Consider the following 25,903-nt stretch of genomic DNA (forward strand, 5'->3'; position numbering starts at 1 on the left):
GCCCCTCCAGCATCATTTGCGCTAGTCTTTCCAAGGTGACATCAAGCAAGTTGGTCTTGCCTCTCCTGGATCAGACAAGAAGCAAAAGCAAAGACTTGCACAAGCCCACGATCCATGAAGCCCACACATCTCACCAGATCAGTGGAGCTCTAAAAACACGTAACACGTGATGACCCACAACTCTGTAAATTTCAGAACACAGACAGATCAGCAAAAATTAAATCAGGTCTCTATCACTCCTTTTTAACTTGAATGCTTCCCAGATTTCCCCTTATTCCACTGACCGCTGCTGTCCACCCTTTTCACTACCCACCCATTTCACATTGTTACATTTCTTTACCTCAAGATCCTTCACTCCCAACTAACAGACCTTTGGTTTACCCTTTTTTTAACCAGCTGTCACATCTTTCTCCTCCAAGCTTTCTAGCATTTTTCCATCTATTTCATTACTACTCACTAAGGAAGAAAAAAAGGCATTGAAGTAAGAAAGACGGATGGATGGGATACAGGCAAGGATTATTTGTGTAGGGGTGTGGGATCTTAACAGGAAAGAAAAAACAATCTAGCTGTATGATGCTTTGATTCCGTTAATGAGAGGTACGTCCACCTACTTCAGGCAGCTCAGTTACACTCGTTATGTGGTTCAAATTACTTAACATTCAAACTACAAAAACTTAAGTATGACCAGCAGGTTGGGATCTTAGGCTTTATGTAACAGACTGAATTAATTTAAGGAGTAATTCTGTCACTTGCAAGAGTAATCAGTTTCCAGAAAGTGTGGATTTAAAATATGTGTATTTCAAGGCATTGTTTAAGATGCACATATACAATGAAGTATTTGAAAAACATAGCTTTAGACAAGTTTAACAAATAACTAGAAATGTTTTTAAATGCTGATTTTATGTGAAAAAATATTTTTAATAAATATTTTTAATAAATATTTTTTCATAAAGTATCTTCTATGAAAAATATATCAGTAAAATCACATTAAATAACTGTGCTACCGGGACAATGGTATCTGCTGATAGACAATTGAAAGTGGAAAGTATCTAAATAATTTAATGTGGTTAATGATTCCACAAAATTAATCATAATTGCATTCCAGACCAAACTTTACTGAATAATACTTGCTACTGTAATTCTATTGACATACTGGATTTTACTTAGCAAGAAGATACTTAGAGACAGCATGTCTTTTTATTTTAACTTCTCCCAAGCAATGGTGTTTTATTCTGTGACCATCTACTAACTGTGAAGTTGACTTGTTAGCAATTTCACCCAATCAGCCTATTTTCAGATTAATTATAATTCAGCTATCAAAAAAAAAATCTCCTTTCAACTGTGACTGCATGTAAAAAATACTGCACTAATATCTTTTTCACATTAACATACTTTCCAAATTCAATGAAGCTATCCAGTAACTAATTATTTTCAATGTATTATTATTGGTTCTTTCTCCAATACACTAAATATTTAACAAAAACACACATTTTAGATTTTGGAAAACCTTGACCATCTCTTCTTTATTTATCAATATAAGATTATTCTAACAATTTTTGCTGTATTACAGGAAAAGCAGGTATCCATGGTAAATATGGATATACAAATTATTACCAAGTTTGCATGTACCCTAAAGAAATGATTAACCACCTCTTAAGAGCAACCATAAAAATATCTTCTCTCATGTATAATTAAACAAAAGACAAAAGACAAAACTAGTCCAAGACCCCAGAAGTTTGTATTTCTACCTAACAATCTAAATAAGACTTTAACATTTTCTCCAAAGACTCTCTTAGTATCATATCTATTAAGCTACTTGACTTCTCATCCAATTAATTTGGTTAAAAGAAAGGACCTTCAATTTATTCTACAGAAGATGTTTACCTGGAATTTCTGTTTTAAACTTCTTTTTACAGTTGCTCAGCTAATTAGAAATTAATACACTATCTAGAACCCATTTTGAAGAACTGTTTTGTACTTTGCAATCTTCCTATAAAAGCAAGACTATACATAGATTCTTAGACCAGAGAAGTTAAACAGCTGCTAATTTCTCCTTCCCTAAAACAAAGGTCACCGGGGGCAAGGGGGCTGGGGGGAAAACCAAACACATAATTTCAGGATATGTTCACCCAAACTAAGAGCTATAAAACCACGATCACTGTACAGCTGAACCACCATAATATTCCAATGATCTCCATCAAAACCTTAAGAACAGTTTAATCACACAATACAAGGGAGTAAAAAACACCCCACCACTTTATGCTGAACAGAAATACATATTTAGAAAGATTTAAGAGAATATCATTGTTCAATATACTGTTCAAGTATTTCTTTCCCTTTTATCTGAGCCACCTTCTTTCTGTACCCATTTTTTCCATAATATTCATCTTCGATTTCATTTACTGGCTCATTTCTAGCTACACCACTGACACAGATCTTGTTTCCTTTCTTGTCCATTTCTTTCCTAGAAAAGCCCAATTTAAACATCACAGTGCAGCAAACAGACAAAAAGCAGTATTTGTACATCACTTTCTTTCAAAGAACTCTAATAGCCTATTTCTTCAACCTAATTTCTCGAACACATATGGAGGAGCATTTGCATTAAGCAAATAACTGCAAGAGTGGGGAAAAAAATGAAAGCTAGTTCTGCAGTTAACTTACCGTAAAATCTAATGAACTATCAGGTAATATTCGTATCTATAACAATACTAATAGGACCTACATTTGAAGGAAGTACATTTGAAGGTCTGATTAGAAACACCAGAAAGTAGAATAAAGCAGGATCAAAAGAAATAATTTAAAAAGCATGATTCACACCACCTACATTATTTATGACCTGTGTATTTCACCAAAAAAAGGTCCCTATGGGATTCAAATGCCTAACAGTATAGATCAATTCGATTAACATATTTAACATTAATTGATGGATAGCTACTACGACAGTAAAATTATTTAAATAGTATACTCGACATATAAAACCTACAAAGAAGCAAAATCAAATAAGGAACACAAACCAGTTGTGCTACAAATTCACAAAAACTCAATTTCCCAAGTGGAAGGCTACAGTAAGAACTTCCAGAACTTGAACGATTTTGACAAATACATAGAACCATGGGAACTATGCTCTCGATTACTTCAAAACCAGGTTATTAACAAAATATATAAAAAGCAAAAAAAAAGGAAAAAACAACTCAGAGGAACAAGACCAATGAAAAAACCGACAGATTTGATGCAGGAGATTAATGAGATGCCTTTTCTTTTACTACTCATATTTACATGCTCATTCTAGCCTATACTTATTTTTTGGACCTTTCTAAGCTAGTTCTGAACTCAAAATAGTATGTGTTTTCACATTAATTGATGAACACCATTGTGAGATAATATTCATTAATAAAATTATTTCTAAAAGAGGATTGTTCAGATATCATTCTTACCTCTGTTACTTTGGGTTGAAGTCTTAAAACTTCAGGACTCATGCGTGGGATATCTATATGGATCTAATTAGACAGAAAAGAATAGTGTAAAATGAACCAACAGTACACTTTTTAAACAATACCATAGCTCAAGCAATCCTATCGCTTTGTAGTATTAGTTATATATGGAGTAACATGGATTTCTTATTTCAAAACATACAGCCAAATCTCTAAATCCCTGTTATTCTATGAATGAGGCAAACAAAAAAACATGTACTTGGCTTTCACATTTCAGGATCCTTATGACTAATCTATAATAAAAATGTGATATATCAGAAATACTCATTACCTCAGGATAATTATGAGTAAATGCATGCTACTACTCTGTCAAGTCATGATATTGACACTATCATAGATACTTCTTGCTACTAAGGATCAGGCTTGAAGCTGAAAAAGATCTCAGCTTCTTCTGTCCTAAGGAAGTAGGACTGCTTAATCTATACTTAGTGACACAGTCTAGCTATTTTAATACAAAACTTGAAGTTATCTGCTTATCTGATGGGCAAGGAATTTTGACACACCCATGTTTAGTGCACATCATATACAATTTCAACTTCCTAAGCAGAAGTAGGGAGCCAGTAACAGCCATTGTTATGCCTTCCCTGTACCATCCTCACTCATTTCAAAGATGATCTGAGCAGGAGATGAAAGATTTGAAAATGCCACTGGTTTTAAATAGAAAACTGTGGCAGCGTCACACAGCATGACTAGAAGTGGCATTAAAAGAAATCCACTATTTTAAATTTCATACCATAATATTTAATATTCTTGCTTCTGACATGTAGGAAAACAACTGATTAAAGAGCTATCCGTAAGATTAAAGAAATAAAACCAGAAGCAAACTCCAAACCCAAATTAGGTTCTCTAGCATACATCCTGTAGGTAGAAGTCACTTCAGTAGTTGTCCTACCTGTCTATAGGTATCTTGGTGATTTTCATCATTTCTGGAATCATAGTATTGTTCAACAAATGCAAAATACTCTTTGCGTTTTCTTTTTAAAGTGCTTTCTCTTCGGTCCACATTTGCAGGAAGATAGCCCTGAAAAAAAACAAAACAAACCCCACAAAAACGAACCACAGTGAAATAGAAAGGATATTACTCTTTGCCTTACAAAAAAACCCACCACCAGCACTTGATTACATATGACAGGAAAGTTAATAAACTGATGTAGTGCCATGCAGTACTACATGGATCCTAATGATCCTTTAGTAAATCAGCTTTCTAATCATACCAACTGATATAAAAGTTCAGATACAAACATCTTAATGGAATGAAAAAGCTAACTTTACTAAGAAAACAGTTTCAGCTTTTTCCACCTTAAAAATTATTTTCTCATCAAGAATTCTAAAATTATGATTACCTTTTCAAGAGGAAAGCTCAAATAAATAAGTTTAGGTAAATACAATGCTATACAAGATTATTAATTTATGCAGTCCTATATGACCATTATTGAAGCAATTTATTTAAATTTTTAAACAAAATGCCCATAATCTCAGTTGCCTTCAAGTAGGAATGATAGACATTCGCAAATGTACTTACATTATAGCTAAACTCTTAAATTAATACAAGGTTTAAAAACATTATAGCTACTTTATTTCACTTTTTCAGATGAGAAGAAGATAATTTCAAATTTTCAGTTAACTTCAACAGGTTCGTAAATGTTCCATAACAGAAAAGGGCTCAACAGCACCAGTTACTGGTCTCTCAGATGTAACACCACTAGCTATACCTTTCCTTCATTGTTTCCCAAGAGTTGTTTCCCAATATTTATAAATACTGGGAAAATACAAATATTATAGATATTACCTTATTTTCCATAAGGAATGGACCCGCTAAGGAAGTCATGTATCAGACATGCAAGATTATACATTGTTGCATTAAATACAAAACATATCTGAACAGTTCTTCACTGAACTCATTCATATATGTGTGTGTGTGTATTTATATCTGAACACACCAATCTTTAAAAAAAAAAAAAAAAACCAAGAAAAAAAAACCCCATCAAAATAAATCCATTCTCATTTTCTTCTTTTGTCCAGCTTGATCCCCATTTCTGGCATCTCAGCTTGCATTCCATTTTAATAAGCAGCTCAGGTTACTATTTAAACATTTTACAAAAAGTAGACCTACAGAAAAACTTATTCATGTAATTGGCTAACAAAAAGTTTCTTGAAGTAGGTAATGCTTTCTTGTAAGCAGCTCAACTTCAAATGATCAGGACCAATACATCATAGCACTGCAAGAAGAAAGCTAGTTCATACTTTACATATGTAGCAGTCCTGAAAAACTACTTTGTATAAGAATCATTCTACAGACACGTGACTTTGAGAGGGAACTGGACAGCCATGACAATACATATTTCTAAAAAAATCTAATAATCTTATTATTCACTAGTGAAATCAAATTAAAATATATCTTGCCAATATTAAAAATGCTCTCCTTCCATAATATCAGCTATCACCATACTAATGGCAATTAGTGAAACAGAAGAATCAAATATACACCGGATTTAAGCTTCCTTAAAAAATGTAATCCTCGTAAACATCAAAAAATCCTACACTAGATGTACAGCATATATTTGCACCTACACAATGAGCCACAGCCACTGCAAGCACTGTCTTCAACTAAACAACTTTAAGTCCTAAACACTGTAAGCAAAATAGAAGGGGTAAACCTAACATGCTAAAATGAGTAATTATCCAATAAAATTAAACACTAAGTATATAGGTTTTATTATTTCCCTGCAACAATTCAAATTCATAACCCATTTTTATAACTTCTGTTTTGCTCAGCTTTTACGGAAAAATGAAAAAATACAAAAAATATTTAAACTTTTTTTTTATTTCTCTACATTAAAACTATTTAAAATGCTTTTCCCATATATTTTAATTTCTTAGTTTAAGTTGACAACAGAGTAAGTACACACTGTATCACACTGCAGATACCTCAAGAGGTACTTGGCAAAGCCATCTTTTATGATGTACTGACTTACGTCTGGTTCCAGATACTTTAAATTGCACCAGCTTAACTTTTGCCTCAAGACTCAGTCTGACATTTAATATCCTGTCCCAGTGTTTTGTATGAAGTTAAATATTGAATTCTGCCTCCCATTTATTCTCAAGAGTTGGTGGGTTGTTTTTTTCCTGTAGGATATCTTAGTTCCATTAGAAAAGAATTCATTTGTGAGATCAAATGTGATTGTTCAAAGGATACCAATATTTTCTCAGCAAGTCTTTTTCCCGTTATTCAGTTTCAAAGACTGAAGTAATCTTTCAATTGGACATGTCTTGTTTCCTGTTCACTTTACAAATTAGGTTTTATTTTTAAAAGTTGGAAAGGCTTGAACATATCATCAGGGAATAAATTGGTGGAGACCTTAATCCGTTTATTCATTAGATTCCTCCAAAGGCTTTTTGCAACCATATCTTCAGTTTTGCTATATAAGAGAGAAGTGAGCCTGAAGAGTTCTTTGTTTAGGTATAGCATACCTAACCTCTTTCCTGTGTTTTGAAAATAAATAATGTAATTTTTTGTATTTGCTGTTACCAGCAGAGGTGAATAACATCAACAGCCCCTGAGCATTATATTGACTCCACATCCTTTCCACTTAAACTGCACTTGTCACACACGTTAACATCATTAGCCTTCTGAGTATGTAATAAATCTCAACTGTTCAATTTTTTAGTCATATTCAAAAAATTCCATCTTCAGTGCTGACTTTACAAACAAGACAATCACCTTCTGCCTCAGATACTACTAATTCTGCTCAGTTCTCAACATAGGTCCTACTCTGGGCTTTTTTAGTAGGACTTCTGAATAATTAAAAACAAAACACAAAAACCAACCACATTGAGCCTTAATTTAGCTCTCGATTATGCTTCGGATGCTTTGTTTCTCTGAGGTTTTTTTGTTTTGCAATTGTTCTTTAACCAAAACAGTTCTGCTTTCGTTCATTTATTTCCCCAATAGCTCCCACTGCACCTTACTGCACAGAGGATTGTCACATTACCCCCTCTTACCTGGGATGTACGTTAGCAGTAGGCAACGTGTTTAAACAACTAATGTGACTTTAAAATTAATTACCATTAGAAAAAAGCATCATGAAGTTTGACTGAAAATACTCAGAGCACTTTTTCTTCCCCACTTTAGAAAGAAGATGAAACAAGCTGCTGCCTTACAGTAAAGTAAGGATTACTAAATTATTCACTTCTGGGTTTCCAAAACGTGTTAACAGACGACCACTTAGTAGATAAGAAATCATGGTATGAATTACAAAAAAAAAAAAAAAAAAAGCTGAGATTTTCTTATCACCAAATAACATTATTTTGAACAAAAAAATACTCCACACAAAAATAGCCCCACTCTGAAGTCTCTTACACAAAACAAACAAACAAAAAAACTATTAAGTTTTATACTAAAACCAACCTGAAGACAGTTTATTTACAGAGGACAAAGATAAGAATTAAGCTGGAATGGATCCTGAACTGAAGTGGTTAAAACAACAGAACAAGGGAACTCTTCACTAACAAAGATTTTTCTAGATTGGGAATCTCAGGAATACACAACTAAAAATTAACTCATGGAATGAAGCCGCAGCTCACAGAAAGTCCATGCTTTTTCTTGCAGGTAGAAAGTGGCTGCAGTTAATTTTCCATAATTCCAATTCTCTAAACCTCAGTATCAGTCCTCAGATTCAGAAATTAAACTACCCTTATGCTTTAACTTACTGAGTTTCAAAATCAGTTTTCAGTTAGCCATTGGCCTTTGTATTTTTACTTGGAGTGTTTTAAAACAGGCATCCTAAACTTCAAGAGAAAGGAGCGGGGAGGGGGGGAAAGAAAAAGTTCTTTTCATTACCAAAGTCTCAGACAATAACTTGGGAAACAGAACTAAAATAAATTGTACACTGCATGTTTAATTTCAATTACAGCAGGATATTTGAATATCCACCATTAAGAAGCTGCATCTGCATTTAGCATTAGAAGGAACTAAGTTGCAAATTTAGTAGAACTCATCAGCAAGAGAGACTCTTTCAGTCACTGGAAATCAGTCTCAATCTGAAGTAAATACTTCGCATTCCCTGCTGAATTATTCTATAAAAAGCAAAGCTATTTAAGTCTACTCTCTGAAAAATTCAATAGTGTTAAACTGTTGTGTGTATAACTCAGAATTTTAAGCAGTTTTTAAATGCATGAAGATTTGCTGATAAAGTGTCTTTCACAGCCTCTGGAGAATAGACAGCACGAGATTTTTGCTTCTTTTTAATACAAACATCCTCACAAGCTCTTCTCCCAACCACAGGCAGGCAAACGACAGCTAAAATGCACAACCATTTGTCATCGCAAGTATTATAGCTGAAAAGATTGACATGAAAGATACTCCTATGAGGAATACATTGTATTTCTGCAGAACCTTTTTAAATATACAGCAAACAGAGACCAAAGAAACCCCATTCTGTAACACCAAACCCAGTGAATTCCAGATTCCCACAAGCTTGTGTCTGATACTCTTCTAAAACACCTCCATGCACTGTTACTTGGTATTTCAGCCAACCTACTCCCAAACCTCCGCCACTGCAAAATCCTCTGAACACCAAAGTACAGAGAGCTCAGCCGGCCAAAAATTCACACTACAAAAAAAGCAATTAGCTCCTTAATTAGCTTGTCTTCCTGAACTGCCTTACAGGACTGACATCAGGAGAGCCAACGCCACAACTGATCACACCAGTTCAGATTTGCTCGTCTTAACCAACTATAGGAAAATCGGGCAAAAAAGCCTGTAAGATCCTATCACAGCTTTTCCTCAGTACAGTGTTAATCCTTTCTTGTAGTTAATGTAACATGAAGTCAGAATGAAGCCTTTCATAGGACATCAACAGGCTTCGTTTCCTCCACTGTGTGCCTATTTTCAAGAAAACTGTAAGAATGTACTTGTCTGAACTCTCCACAGTTCCATCAAAACTGGTTGAAAGAGGCCACTGTTATCACATAAGCCTTTCTTTCATAGAAAGCCAGGCTGAAAAATAAAGATATACAGCTGACATGATTTACTACTGCTGCTCATTCCCCTCCTTTCAGTTTGACAAATTAATCTTGAAACTGAGTAAAAGAACAGAACTTTCATTACGATTCAGCAACAATACACAATGTTTTCAAGTATCACTGATGGATTACAACTCAAGCAAAATTATTTGCAATGCTTGAGAAAAAACCCTATTACTACTAAATGCAAAGGAAGAAGAAAAAAAACCACAACTTACTGAAAGAAGCTTCCATGCAATCGGACGAATATGTTTGGGAATGCCAGACCAACTCAATTTCCGTAATTCTTCTATTAAAAGAGAAATATTTCATGAGAAGTAAGGACATGGTTATCAATTAATATAAACAGATATATTCAAATCAGCACAAAGTTGTTTCCAACAATCATCACATGTTCTTATAACATCCAATGAAGTCAGGATTATATGCCAAGTCTAACAAATTAATAAAATACTGGATAATACCTACACGCTGATATATTCAGTCTTATTTTAGAATATGCTTATACAGGCCCCAGTTAAAACTGAGATTCACAATTGCAGAAAGAGAATGATATTTTACATCTGACTGCTGGAATTTAATGCCATATCCTCACTCTCCATGCTGTCCTTTCTCTTGAAAGCTGCCTGTCAGATACCATATCCAGCTAAACCAATTTGTGCTGACTGTGAAAACTGTTAATCATTTTTAAAAAACTATCAAAAAGTCATGGAAAATGTAAAGACAAAAATATGCTTAACAGTGTCCCTAAGAAACAGTATATTTATGAGATACCTAGCTGTATAGATTTCTTTCTGAGAAGAAAATATGGGTTAAAAGTGTACAAATTTAAATTATCAACCTGTTAGAGTACTCAGAACAACATTCTACATTTTACTTAGTATATACTTACTCCAATTATATATATTTTATATGTGTATATATATGTATATACATATTAATTAACTACATATATTCCATCAAATTGGGTCTTTTCTATCACATGCATACTATTTCCAAATCCTACACCTCAACAATGACTTTAGAAACTTTCTATCTACCTACAAGAAGGAAAAAAAAACACAGAACTAATTAGAATAAGAAATTTCTGAATGGATACCACAACTGACTGTGGGCATCTTATAGATGTATATTCTCTTTATTTTTTGTTAAGACAAGGATTCCTATTAGCAACATCTGTCTTCACCATCCCACCCTCATCTTCCTTCAACTACTCTTGAAAGTAATGAGATTCTACACCAAGAGATGGAAATTCCATATTAGGTTTGGTATGTTATTGGAGAGCAAATTATTTCGAAATATTTACAACTACTTTTGACTAGGAATGAAAACACAGCCCAGTGAAACCAGTACAATATTTTTTTTAAATATCATATATTCCAAGAAGCAGCGACCTGATTTAAAAACATGTACTGATCCTAACTTGTAAATGCAAAAATTTCTTTAATGGCAATTAAAGTTGCTCAAAGAAGGATCAACTAAAGCAACCAAAAAGGTCTAGTAACCTGGAGTTTGCAGTAAGAAGTTACCCAATCACTAAGGCTATTTTTATTTTAGAAATATGCTTGTAAAAATGATACTTACAAAATCTATTTTGTCTTAAAATGAGATGACAGCATTAATATGAAGTTAAATAAATCACAGGGTGGGGGTGGGGAGGAATCCAGCTAGATTAATTCAAACTTCCGTCTATTTTTCTTACAGAAAATAAATATAGAGAAAAAATAGCAGAAGGCAGTTTAGTCCTCTACTAAACCATATCCCTGACAACCTCATCTGCCCATCTTTTAAATACATCCAGGGTTAGTGACTCAACCACCTCCCTGGGCAGCCTGTTCTAATGTCCGATATACCCTTTTGGTGAAGATTTTTTTCCTGATGTCTAATCTGAACCTGCCCTGGCTTGAGTTCCTTCCCCCTCATCCTATCACCTGTTGCTTAGGTGAAGAGACCAACACCCACCTCTCTACAACCTCCTTTCAGGTAATTATAGGTGGTGATAAGGTCCCCCCCTCAGCCTTCTCCAGGCTCAACAACCCCTGCTCCCTCAGCTGCTCCTCGTAAGGTTTGCTTTACAGCCCCTTCACCAGCCTGGTTTTCCTTCTCTGGACACATTCCAAGACTTCAATGTCTTTCTTGTCGTGAGGACCCCAAAACTGAAGACAGTATTTGAGGTGCAGCCTCACCAACACTTTAATTGATCTTCTCTTTCCACCACCCTCCTACCTCCTTTTCTCAAGCTCAAATCAGCAAGCCACTCCAATTACTTCTTCCCTTTGTGATCCCAGTTTTGCTACAGCTATACCAAAATTTGATATTTCTGAAATGATTACCAAAGCACTGTTGGTCTTGTAACACCACACTTTCCAAAGCGGCCCCAGAGCTCCCCTCCATGCAATGGCACATTTCTCACACAATTCCCCCTTCACTACCTGCGAAATCCAGGCATCCCATAGGGTGCTATTTGTAACTTCTGTCAGCTTCACACGCTGTTGTTTGTTATGTTCAGCAATTTCTCATGTTGCCTCCAGTAGCTCCCTGCACCCCAGGGAGTTAGCACTGCCTCTGAACAGGGCGGCTGGCAGCTTAGATATTTGCCTGCAGCCCCCCCGCATCTGCAACAAGTTTCAATTTCACCCATGATTCAATGTCCTAAATCCCCAAGCTACCCACCACTAAATCATAGGTAATAGTATCACTGGTTATGTTCCTCTAAAAGCCATAAAAGGCAAGAACTGGTCAGAACAAGTAGAGGCAAAGTAAGCATATAACATGAACACCACTAGAAAAATGGCATTTACTATAGTTTACAAATAAATTTTTAAAAAGGAGAGAGAATATCTGCCTTAACTGAACACATCTACAAATCATATATCTATTTCTCCTCTACCCTGGAACATGGATTATAATAAAACTCCAGTGTTGAAACAGTAACAACAAAGGCGCCAGGTCTCCAAAAGCAAGTGATTTCCAACTGTGCACCATACTGCACAAGGACTATTGCAGCCCAATGTATGAACAAGTCTGCTTTACTGAGGACCTGTTCTGTTTGTGTTGCTGGTACTCTATCTGAAAGGAAACAGATCTACACTTTAGTTTATTACCTCCTTACACAATCATGCTGCGAAAGCCTCAAGTTTTGGCTACTGATATCAACAAGCACACCATTAACAAATGATGTAATAAGTATATATAGAAAATAGAAAATAAGTTGCAACTCAAAACCTACTTTTATTACTTTCAAGTAACATCCACTGCTCATTCTCAACTTTATATCCCATTGAACTCTAACCTTTCACCTCACTGGTTCTGTTGGTTAGGGGGTTTTTTTCTCCTCCATTAACTTGAGCCAATTTGGAATCTATGCACAAACATGGGTATCAACCTCTAAAAACAACCCATATAAAGAGGGGAAAGAAAAAAGAAAAAAACAAAAAAAAAAAAAGGAAAAGCTTAAAAGATTAAAAGATACAAAACTACTGCCAGAATCAGAAACATAGAGTATATGATTATATCAGTGGCAAATAATCCAGGACAAAAAAATCCACTGATTTTTAAGTAACTGACTTAGGGCCAAATATAGGAACTATGATAATCAAATGGAATGCAGCTTAATCTAGTAATACTTTATATCCTGAGATGCAGCTGAGTTTTCCTTCTACATTCAGGACCAAAGACAGTTTTGACAAAGAGAATTTAAATTACAGCATTATTTCAAATGAAACCTCTGCTTCTAGGCTAAATATAAACAACTCTGAACTAAGGAGTCATTCTTCGAAAATTAAAGAGAAAGGATGAATAATGCTTTATTTCATCAAGTTTCAAGAGGAATCAGTTTCCATTCCTGATGTTGTTCTGCAATAAACATACATTTCCTCTAATTAGGAATAGCTTAAGCTGTTTTGTAATTCCAAACAATAATGTACATATCCTGTGGGACTGGGTTTCAAAGGACTGCTCTTTCTAGAAGAAAACCTCAGCACTGGACATGGAAGTAAAAAGGTACACAAAGAAGAAAATATCTTTGTTTTACAGCATAACACTTAGTTAAAACAGGTCCTCCTGACTAATTCTCCATAACGTAGGATTTGCGAGTGAATACCTCCCTACATTCTTGAATGCTGAACACAAATTAAGTAGTTAGTTATGTTCCTCTGCCACAGCCTTATCTGCTCCGGGTGCTCTTTTTACATCTATATTGTCTGCTGGGCCTACAGAATCTTTGGCAATGCCCCTTGTTCTGATATATTTGATCAAAAGTATGAAAGACTAGTTTTTATACCTTTTACAAGCTGCTTCTCTCTTTTAACAGTGCTTCCACACATTTAGCCCAAGATTTAGATTCTGTTCTAGTCTCTTTGACACAGAACTTTACCTTTTGGATTGTATTTAAAAACCTCCTACTGTATTAAATAACCTTCTCTACTCTGTTGTCATGTCATACAGGATCCTTCTGAACTTTCTCAAGGCTTTTGTTTCTGCTTTTGCTTCCATAAGCAAAATTACAGTAATTACTTTCAGCATGGAAACTGTTAGATGATTGCACATCTGAGAGCTAAGTCAATTCCATCACAATGCATTAGCCCTGAGTATGTCATCATTCCCTTGATGCACCAACACTGACTCCAGAATTCCACGACCCCAGACTACTCCAAAGATCATATAAAATTCTGTTCCTAACTTCTCACTACAGTGAGCTCAACTAGCACTTTGCCAGTGACAAAGAGCACACGTTACAATTTAAAGAGACCATGCAAGAAGTCTTATCAGGCTTAGCTTTCATGATTATCACTCCAAAAGCACACAGTCTGATCCTTGCACACAGCTACTGTTAAAGCATCAACCCATGTTATGCTTTCCTCTGATGGTTCAACACCAAAACAAGAGGAAAGAAAACCAAGAACCCTACCCTTCCCAAGAACAACTACGGAAGTGGAAAAAAGAGTCACTCCTAGAAGACTTAGTCTAAATTTACTACAGCATAGAATAAAAAAAAAGTTTCTGATGACAAGCAAAGCAAAAGCAAATTAAAACATAAAGTACCATTTCAGTTATATTTAAAAGATTGTCAGTGAAGATGTTCTAATAGTACTATTAAATACATTAATTACAACTTCATTTTATTTGAAATAAAAGCGAAACTTTTACAGCAGTGTATCTACAACTGTTTTCAAGATGGCTTTATTCTTATAAATCACCCACCACATCACTTCATAAAAATCAAATGATAACATGTCAATGAAATACTTGCATTCGAGTTCTCAGGTTTCTTTAAGACACAGGAATCTTAATTAGAAAAAGGAGCTGAGGCATTAAATAACTCTGATGTTTTTATTTCAAAATTAAAATACTAATTTCTAGTCAGTAAATTGCGACAGTATCTCTATTTTTTTTAATCCAATATTCATTACCTTTTCTTGTAAACACCTGGTTCTTTTATTCCCACATTTCCTACTGAAAATTAAACTTTCCAGCAAAAAGAGCTAAGTGTATTCATATTCTATAGTACCTGGTAAAATAAAATACATTTAAGGCTGAATTTTCTCCATAGAACACGTGAGAAAAATTGTTTGATTTTGGTGTTTGTTTGTTTTTTTTTAAGTTCCATATTACATACATGTAATACATAGCATGCTTAAAGGAGACATTAATTTCTTCAGAATTTAAGAGTGCTACAAAAACATAATGCCTGAGATCAGAAGCATAGCTTAAGAGCAAATAAATCCACAACGATGTTGTGCAAAGGAAAAAAAAATAATTACACCTCTAAAAACAGCATCTTCCTTAAAAAAACAGAAGCAAGTGAGACACTTGAGAAAGCACTCTTAGAAAACAGGTAAGATATGCCTCTCTTACAGACAGCCTTGATATGATAAAAATCAGGACAATATGTCAGCTCATACAACATCCAATACAGAATCCTTCCTGGCATCCAAAAGAGAATTATTTTTAATAATTAAAGAAAAGGATGAATACAAAGTCCACTTTACTTAGTATTACTTCTGAGGGCAACATTGCTAGAGCACCTACCCAAATGCAACTACCGTTGGGAAAAACAAGAATTTTTGTCAACTACTGATGCCCTCTACAATGACTTCTACAACCAATTACAGAGCAACAGGAACTGCTAACATTTTACACCAAAAAGGGCTGAATCATTTTTTCAACACCACTCATCTGAACTTCATAGCTTCGTTATCCCGTTTCCATACCCCTGAACAATAGTTCTGAAGAAAAGGCTTGTACTATTAGAGTGCTGGTGCCTTTTTCTTTACTTGGGTTTTGGTTGGTTGGGGTTTTTTTAATATTCACAGCATTTCTATACCCACAATGCCATGGAAATGACTTTTTTGCCCCAATCAGTCCTTGACTATTAGAGTATTGTTAATGTTGGGTTTAGTAATACCAAACAGGAAAGAATGAAATTAGGGGCAAGGAAAGAACAGATTTAAAGCTATTACATTTCTGTTGTATACAATACAAATATACCACACAGTAAATTTATTCATTTTTATTACATATATCATAGCAGTATAGAAGTAAAAGCATAAAGGTTTCAAACTTGGAAGTTGTTGTCTTGTAAAAACCTATTTGACTATATACGTCTATCCCATAGTTTGCAATACTAAGTCAAGGCTTTAGAAGAAAGCCATCCTCAACCAAGACTTTGAGAGTGTCAAGGAAATGTACCTGCACTTAAAGTTAAAACTTGTCCTCTATTTAATATCTAATTAACCATTAAACTATTTGTCATTGGTTGAAATGTTACATTCTCCCTAGTCAAAGTATAATTTCAATTTATTCTCATTATACTAACTCTTTCCCCTTGTAGATTTCCCAAGGAATTAGATGTCCTAGTTATGAGCTAGAGAACATGCTCCCCTGCACAGGTTTTATACAAAGGAGTTTTAATGCCACCTACAAATCAGACACACAATTTCAGTCAAGATAGTACTGCAGAACTATCCTTGCTTCAACATAATTAGCATTTTCTTATAATTCCAAAACAATTATTTTGAAAAGGGTGCTTTACAATTGCTCATTATCACAGGCATGAGCACTTACTAAAAATGCAAGCACAAAATTAAGTTTAACCTACTGGTTCAGAGCTGAAATCAGCCAGATCCAAGAGCAGTATTTGCAAAGCAGTGTCTATAAACCCTGTCCCAGATCGAAATGATACATTCTGAAGCAACACTTTGAATCCCAATTGCTACTTTCAGTTGTCTTATTATTTTACATAATTCTGCAACCAATATGTATTAAAATATATACAAATCCCCATAGATTTTAGACAAAAAATATCTCCATTTGATAGCATTAGCCAAATGTCATTTCTGCTTAGGAAACACCATTTATTTTTTTGCAGAAACATTGTTGGGTTTGGATATCTTATTATGAAAGAATAATGTGGTATGTAAATGCTTCAAATTGATACAATTCATTTAATTTTGGGGAAAAAAATTACCTGGTTTATTACAATACAGTCTAATACAAGTTTCTTGTGTCTCAACAAGAAAAAGCTTAAAGCAATTATTCTAAAGGAATCTTAGGATGGTAGCCTTTTGCTGAAATAGATTTAAAGTTTCTTCACATTTTGTAAATATTTCATAGGGCATTCCACAAAGAAAACATGCACTAGTTTACCAGCTTTCTAACCCCACCGGCTATTACTAGAGCTATCACACATTACACCTATAACACACAGGGGGAAACAACCAAGTCTACAAGTGTTTTACATGGAATTACATGCTCATTGCTGTATCACTTACAAAGAAATAAAAAATATGTCAAGAAATATTAAAGGAGTTCAAAATTTCTCTGTATGCATTATTCATTTTTGATACAGCTGTTATTTCATTGAGATCACTGTAAATGTCCACATGAAGTGATAGCCTGCATGAACAACTCCAAGATAGATATGATAAACTAGATTTACATGTTTGATGCTGCTATAACAAAAATTCCTTGGATAATTTAACTATGCAAAGCTGGAAAATTCTTTCAAGAGAGTAGATTCATGGAACTGCAGCTCCCCCAACAGTATGTTACAATACAGGCAGTACATATAGAAAATAGCTTTAATAGAGGGCTTGTTATTACTATGGCAACCACTGCAACTGGTTTCCAAAATGAATAATAGCTCTGTTAGGCACTTCATTATTTTATTTTTTTTCCAAGCAAACACTGCCCCTAATCTTCTCAACAGAACAAAGAGTTACTCTGAATGCATGCAGAAAGCAGAAAATAAAGTCCAATCCGATGCTGTAAATACAGGGCAAGACCCTTTTTGGGACCCTTGCTGGGAAAGAGGAGGAGAGTACACCTCGTTTGCTATTGCACTTAGGAAGCTGGAGAAGCAGAAGGAGGTGAGGTTGGTGTTAAAAGGTTCCATACAGCAAGTGAACAGAAGACTAGGAGAACTACAACAAAAGGGAGACTAATAGAACCACTGAGAGAGAACTGCAACAAGTGAGGCCAACAATGTAAATTATTAAAATAATTGATAACAACTCTGCTAGCCAAAGATTTTAAATAGCATTATAGTCCTTCATAGCTCTCCTGCAACATTCAATTTCTGTGCTTCATCAACTGTTTTTATTTTTCCCTTAAAGCCAAACAAACAGTCTAACAAGCTTTCCAAGTAGAACTAAGGTATCTTTCTATACAGAAATAAAGAAAATAGGAAATACCACTTAGAAGACCAGTTAATGAAAGAAGACTGTTTCCCCACTTATTCAGAAATAACACAGTACTTATTTGGATGGCATTTTGCAGGCTATTGACCAATCACAAGAAAAACTCAGGTTTTGAGTGAACAGCCAAGTAACAATTCTTTACTTTTGGACAATGTCAGCTGTGTTCCATCCCCCCACACATTATTTTTTCAAAAATATTCATAAGAATTTGGAACAAATAACCAACGTATAAATTTAATTAGAATATTAAAGCTTCATGTTATTAAGAAAAGACTCCTACAAAACAGATTTTTTTTTTAAAAAAAAGCCCACTATTGCAATATATACATTTAAAAATGCAATCAGACACTGGTCTTTCATAGTGAAACTGTGGTACAAGAAAGGCACAAGTAAAATAATCAGGATTAATAGATACATGTCTAGATTACTGAGCCACAAAATTAATGCAATTATTCACAACAGCTAATTCTAGAGATCTTCCCTTATATAAAAAAAACCCCAACAACAAAACCAGTAAGTCTACCTGCAACGTATGTTTATTTACAGCATAAGAAAAGCAAAGACTTCCTTTCCTTTTATCATTTCTCTTGATATCTCTGGCTTCACGGGAAAGCTGCTGATAAACTCCATGATGTACAGAACAAAGAGGACCCTGATCAGGCAAAGAATTTCACATGGAATCCACCTAACAAGCTACAGTTCTGGATCACCTCCTCCATATGCATTCAATGTTGAACTTGGGCAAGTCAAAGAAAAAAAGCAGGCAATCCTGCAAAATTAATGAATTGACTTGGTCATCCAAAATAGTTTACAGATTGCTTTTCAACTACCAAATTTGGGTCTTTCAGTTCATGTTAACATAGCAAATTCTGTGTCACTTTCAAGCATCTGACACTTCAGTATTTCCTGCCTCTACAGAAACCTAATGTCTGCTGATCAATTGGAAGTGAGAAGGCTACCAGGACTGTAACGCATTCCTCCAATACGTTTCATGGATTTGGAAAGACAAGGCTGAATTTCAGTTTGTAGTCAAGCACTAAGGGAAATGAACCTATCTCACAGTTCACAAAAAATGAAAAACTGCTAATATGTACAATAAAAAATCCTTTTGCTCTTAATTGTCAGCATTAGCCAAGGACTAACACCTAGCTGTCAAAGAACCGCATCTATACCTAAACTAAGCATAACGTTTCCATTATAATCATTGGAATAAAGACTCATAATTGTAACAGTAAGAGACACAATTTTATTAAACATTCAGGATAAGATTTAAAAGCTTGTCCTTAATTTCCCACCTCTATTACATCAACTTCCTGTAAAAGGCTAGCCCATAAACTCTAATACACGTGGTTTTCTTTTAACTGTGAACATGGGTTGCATCTGCAGAGTAGATGTCCATTATAGTGAACATATGTGAGGGAAAATCAAACTAATAATCAGCATCAGAAAGGCAACACAACATCAACGTACACAATGAAATATGCTCCATTGTGAACATCTTCCCAGGCAGTAACTACTGTATATATATTTTAGCTCCAGACTTCCTTCTAAATATAAAATCAAGACTTAAAACTTCAGAAACCACTTCTCATTAAGATTTCTTCTATGCACTTGTCAAACAAACCACTACAATGGTTCCACTTGTAATTCACGGTGGCCTTTTCCAGCTTGACATAGCAAACATAACTATCTTAACAAGCATTAGGTTTTCATATTGAAAAAGCAGTACACATAGTAAAACATGTCCAATCTCATAGCCTTCTATGATCTCATCACCAGCTGGATGGATGGAGGGAGAGCAGTGGATGTCATCTACCTTGACTTTAGCAAGGCTTTTGACACTGTCTCCCACAACATTCTGATAGAAAAACTCAGAGAACAAGGAATAGATAAGTGGACAGTGAGGTGGGTTGAGAACTGGCTGTCGAACCGGGCTCAGAGGGTTGTGATCAGTGGAGTAGAATCTGAATGGAGGCCTGTGACTAGCTGTGTTCCCCAGGGCTCGGTGTTGGGTCCAGTCCTGTTTAATGTCTTCATTGACGACCTTGAGGAGGAAATAGCATCCACCCTCAGCAAGTACGCCGATGATACAAAGCTGGGAGGATTGGCTGACACGCAGGAACACTGCGCTGCCATCCAGAGAGACCTGGACAGGCTGGAGAGCTGGGCAGGGAGAAACCTAATGAAATTCAACAAGAGCAAGTGTAATGTCTTGCACCTGGGGAGGAATAACCCACTGTTATCAGTACAGGCTGGGAGATGACCTGCTGGAGAAGAGCTCTGTGGAGAAGGATCTGGGGGTCCTGGTAGATGACAGGTTGGCCATGAGCCAGCAGTGTGCACTGGTGGCTAAGAGAGCCAATGGGATCTTGGGGTGCATCCAGAGGAGTATCGCCAGCAGGTCAAAGGAGGTGATCCTCCCCCTCTACTCTGCCCTAGTCAGGCCCCACCTAGAGTATTGTGTCCAGTTCTGGGCTCCCTGCTATAAAAAAGACAGGGACCTCCTCGAGAGAGTCCAGAGAAGGGCTACGAAGATGATTAGGGGCCTGGAACATCTCCCATATGAGGACAGGCTGAGTGAACTGGGACTGTTTAGTCTCGAGAAAAGACGACTTAGGGAGGACCTAATTAGTTTTTATAAATATCTCAGGGGATGCAGGGGGAACTGGCCAGGCCCTTTTCAGTGGTCTGTGGGGACAGGACTAGGCGCAATGGCTGTCAACTGGAGCATAGGAAATTCCGCACCAACATGTAGAAGAACTTTTTCACAGTGAGGGTGACAGAGCCCTGGGACAGGCTGCCCAGGGAGGTGGTGGAGTCTCCTTCACTGGAGATAGTCAAGTCTCGTCTGGATGCCTATCTGAGTGATATGAGCTAGAGAGCTGCTTTGGCAGGGGGGTTGGACCCAATGATCTCTCGAGGTCCCTTCCAACCCCTACGATTCTGTGATTGTATCTGATTATTTTTCTAAAGGGATTCTTAAGTTACATCTTGCTATCATGAAAATAACAATTCTCTGTCTTCTCAGCATTTTCTAAATCTGAACTATTAAGTTATGATTTCAAAGCATGCTTCTTTAGAGTTATGTTTAAAGATGATGCACTTTATTGCAAAACAATTTCCATTTATACTGCATTTTAAAAAAATCAGATTATACTTCAAGTCACATGTGAAGAATGGTATCCTGCAAAGGAGACAGATTTAACAGACTGCAGTGATGTTTCAGAAAGTATTCGCAAGATCAGGGAATCTTATAAAAATTTCATACTATAATTTAGGTCCTGGCTCTTTTCAGCATCAAAAGAAGCTGAAATCAGAAGGACAAAGTATCAACCCATTTTCTGAATGTGACAGTTAATTCCTACAATAAAGCAAAGCATTTGCAGAAATATTAATATTCCAATTTCTCAACAGACACACAAATTCAAGTTTTTGCAAATGAAGTAACTAACTGTGAATAAATTTTCTGGGTTTTTTTAACAGTGGAAGACATGGTGGCAAGAAAACATGCAGGATGAATTATACCTCCTTGAGTTTTGCTAAACTGGCTTCCAAACTAATCATGATCTTCAAAAGCTTCAGGGCCTATAGAAAGTTCAAAGTTCTCTATAGCCTTGTTGGTGACATTCTTCATAAATTCTTTCCCTGCTGTGTCTCTGCACAATGCTGTAGGAAGCAGGCAAGGCTGCTCCCCCGGAGAGGCCACGACTACCACTGAACTTCTCACTCAAGTGTCTTTTACTATGATAAGGCAGATTACACACATTGTCTCCGTGTGTTCAGCTTTCACAATGCTATCAGCAAAGAAAGGGAAACAGAATATTGAAGAACAATAAATTAACTGCAACAATACTTCATCGTATAGTACCTTTTTATCCTCCACACTCAGGAGTGAAATATCCCTCTGAATTACATTGTTCACCATATAGCTCAGGCTGAAAAATTATTTTTGAACAGCTGATCAAAAATTAATACAACAAAGGGTATGTGACCTCCTATAAACTCTGGCAAACTTTATTCAACAAAAAACCCTCCAAATTTAAATTTTGCAATTTGAAGTAGAATGCTAATTTATTTTTTTTCCCCTTCCAATGATCAATTAGTGGAAACTGCCATGGCAATTTTGTGTCCATACAGGAATTTGAAGGATAATTGGGGGATTTTTCCTTTTTTTAAATGGTAATCCCTTAGCATCAGCTGTATGATCCCACTGTAATGCTCCACATTCAGACCCATGTGGAAACAGAATTAGCACAGAACTACCCATCTTGCTGAAAGGAACATACTGCCAAGAGTACAACATGGGAGTTTTAAAGATTGTACTATGAGCACATTTCTTTTTGAGCAATGTTCAGATCAACAGTTTTAACCTAGAATGCTCTCTGTGGACTTCAGGACAAAAAGAAACAGTTTTACTCTATGTCATGCTGCTGCAATTGCTATTAACAACAGCAAGAACTCTCAATTTACAGGCAAGTATTTCCTGAAAGAAGTCCAGAAGCTCGGAAACAGGGCTCTTCTGTGTAGTCCACAATGTCCCATATCCATTCATTGAGTCATACTTGAATACCAAAACTCCTGTACACAAAGATTTAGTGTACAGGCTCCTTTTTCAGAGCTGAGAAAAGGTGAAGATCGTATTGTTTGTTAACAGGATTTGCAGCTCTTCAAGCTTAGGGGGTTTTTTGGTTTGACTTTTTTTTTCCCCAGTAAAAGATTAATTAAATGATAGGTGGTATTTGGAAGTCCAAACAGGAATCTTTGCTCAAGTCAAAATTAACAAATCCTGTCTAAAAAAATACAAATCTACATTTTTTTTTTCTACTCAAAGGTATTGATTTCAACTACAGTTCTTCTGTAAGGCCTTTGCTACATTCTTGCCACTAAATTGTAGATATAGGGGTTTGATGGATGGACTGTTAGATGTATAAGGAAATACATAGATGGCCACTTCCAAAGCGCTACAGTCAATGCCTCAGTTCTGGGTGGAAACCAGTAACCAGTGATGTCCCTCAGGTCTCTGTACTGAGACCAGTACTGATTAGCATCTTCAGCAATAGCACAGATGGAGGGATTGAGTGCACCCTCAGCAGGTTTGCTGATGGCACCAAGCTGAGCAGTGCAATTAATTCACTAGAGGAAAGGAATGGCATCCAAAGGAACCTCAACAGGCTTGAGGAATGGGTCCAGGCAAACTGTGATGGTGGGACACCCCCCGCTCCCTTGAGCCATTCAGTATTAGGTGCAATCTCTCTCCCTTTTCCTGGGCCACATGCCAGACCAGGATGAGTTAGGTGCAGATTGTGTAAAACAACAGACCAGACTATTAGGACACCCCCTTAACCTACTCAGCTCTTGCTTCCCCTATTGCTTGGGAATGGTAACAACGATCAATCACATCCTGACAACGTGGCACATCTGTACTTGGGTCAAGACCCAAAAGGGAGAGGCATCAGAAAAGCTCTGAGTCTGCACAACTATAATACAAGAATATTCTGCCATCTGAGCTGGGCCAAAATGGAAAAGTACCTGACATAAGTCAATTATCTCAGATCTTATAAGTAGCAATTCTAAGTGAGACCCTTTGAACTCTCTTGGATGGCAGAGGACTGTGACCAGCATCTCCCCTGAGCTGAGACCCCTCTCAGGCACAAAATTCTCGAGAACCACCTGCCAATGGAAGACTAGGGTAAGGTCAGCCTTCTTCAGTCTCAACTATTGCTCACTGAGGAATGCCAATGCATTGTGTTCACTCTAAACTTGAAGAGGGAAATTTTAACTATGAACTGTCGGTCTTACAAGTGCCTGTGCCACTTCTTGAGGAATGCTAACGCATAGTGAGCTTTTACTCTAAGCCTGAAAAGAGAAATCTAAACTATGCACCAGCTTCCTTCATCCACCTTTCTACTTCTGTAAGTTACACATATTTGCCTTTACAAGTGTGGGTGGCATCACTGGGCCCTAATATTCCTGTTCGTTGTTCTGTATTTATCTCATATGTCATGTATATACATATATCTATCTACCCACCTATACAGCTTAATTTAAGATACCTTACAGTAAATTAGGGTGAATCTTGTCATCTTCAAATATGTACTTAAGTTACTATTTAATCAATATAAATATATTTTTACTGAATTACCTGTAAGTCTTCAACAGTAATCAATCACTAAGCGCTGCTACAACTTAACCTTTGATTTACCCTATACTATTAATAAATTCTGACTCAAACCATTCTATGATACTAATTGTTGACAATTCACTTCTAAGAAACTATTTCTTGTCTGAGTAGTTTGCATCAAGTAACTATAATCAAACCATAAATATTTAATACACCTGAAAGAATACCAGAACCGTATAACAACATCATGCAATTCAGTAGCAATTTCTCTTGGGACCAGATAAAGCTTACAATCCAAATGCATTAATCTCTATAGTGCCAGTCAAATGATATCTGATACTGTATGTTATATACTTTATGTATATTATAGTGTCTGCATTAAATTGTAGTCACGTTGGATACTGAAAAATTTATTTTTGCTTTTCTATTACCATATATTTTCTTGTCCAGCTGAACAAAAAATCGATTTACACAATCCTTGGTATTACTGGGAAAGCAAAAGAAAGTAAACTATAAAGCCTCTCACTACAATGAAAAACTGTTTAAAAGTCAAGGCACCTAAAATTTTACAACTATGTGTATGACACACACAAATGAGATTGATGAAGATACCTATTAGCGTTTTTCAGATCAAAAGGAAGAAGATAAGACTACCAGTTTTAAATATTATAAGGCAGATGTGTGCAGTTTCTCTATCTGCTCCAATGTATTCTAAAGTAAAAATGAAGTTAATTGGTTTGCCCTAGTTAGACTAGAATATTACATGGAGTAAAAAAAAATGAACTAATGCTCATTTTAAAGGAATATGGACTCTTTAAATATGATTAAAGTGATTGCTCCCCATTTCCCACTAGCCATGGGCATAAAAATTAAAATAACTGAAAAAGTGTAAAGATACAAATGATTCAAACTGAAAGTGTCCTAATAAAAAGGGTTTAATTCTGGTTTGTGTGGATAATCTTGTAGGTACAGTGGCAGGAAAAGAGTTAGAAATCCGTGTTACAATGACCCTGTACCATAACCAGTCTCCAATCACAGAATTCTTCTAACCTCCCATCATTTATTTTTGACAGATAATTTTAAGAAAAGTTTTCTAGCTATATGACCAGCATTAGCTTTTTAACTTTTGAAAACTAATTTTTCTTTTTTGTAATTAGAAAATAAAACTAATTCAATTTCTTAAAAAAAAAACCCAAACCCTAGAATTCTATTATACTGCAGAGTCAACCAGCTATTCTCACGAGAATATGACATCACTGTTATTTCTATAATAGTATTTCCTAGGTACTTTTTCCTTTGAAAATGTAGATTTAGAAAAAAAAAATAAAATACCTCACAACATTATCCGTTTTTCATGAGTTACAGTTCCAAACAAGTAAATAATTTTAACTTGTATTTTGAATACTAGGAAATAAGATAGGGGTATAAAGGAGGAATTGAAAAAATCCACACAAAAAAGAAACACAAGACACAGAAAACCTTAGATCAAAAAAGGTATGGAAGCTAGAGGAAAAACTATAAGAAAAGAGTTTATTAAAAAAAACCCTACAACTAAAAACTGGTCCAAT

The 25,903-nt window shown here is 35.7% G+C and overlaps 1 protein-coding gene across 1 annotated transcript in view; it reads right to left on the reverse strand.

Moving 5' to 3' along the window:
* The window catches only part of TBC1D22A (TBC1 domain family member 22A), a 173,729-nt gene that overhangs the window by 134,148 nt on the left and 13,678 nt on the right, over window positions 1-25,903 (reverse strand). The window contains exons 5-7 of the mRNA XM_084278381.1: window positions 9,734-9,804; window positions 4,384-4,512; window positions 3,435-3,497 (exon numbers count right to left, since the gene is read on the reverse strand). Coding sequence (XP_084134507.1) covers window positions 3,435-3,497; window positions 4,384-4,512; window positions 9,734-9,804 — 263 coding nt within the window. The remainder of the gene's footprint in view (window positions 1-3,434; window positions 3,498-4,383; window positions 4,513-9,733; window positions 9,805-25,903) is intronic.

This window comes from Gallinula chloropus (genome assembly GCF_964237585.1).
Source record: "Gallinula chloropus genome assembly, chromosome: 1".
NCBI lineage: Eukaryota > Metazoa > Chordata > Aves > Gruiformes > Rallidae > Gallinula > Gallinula chloropus.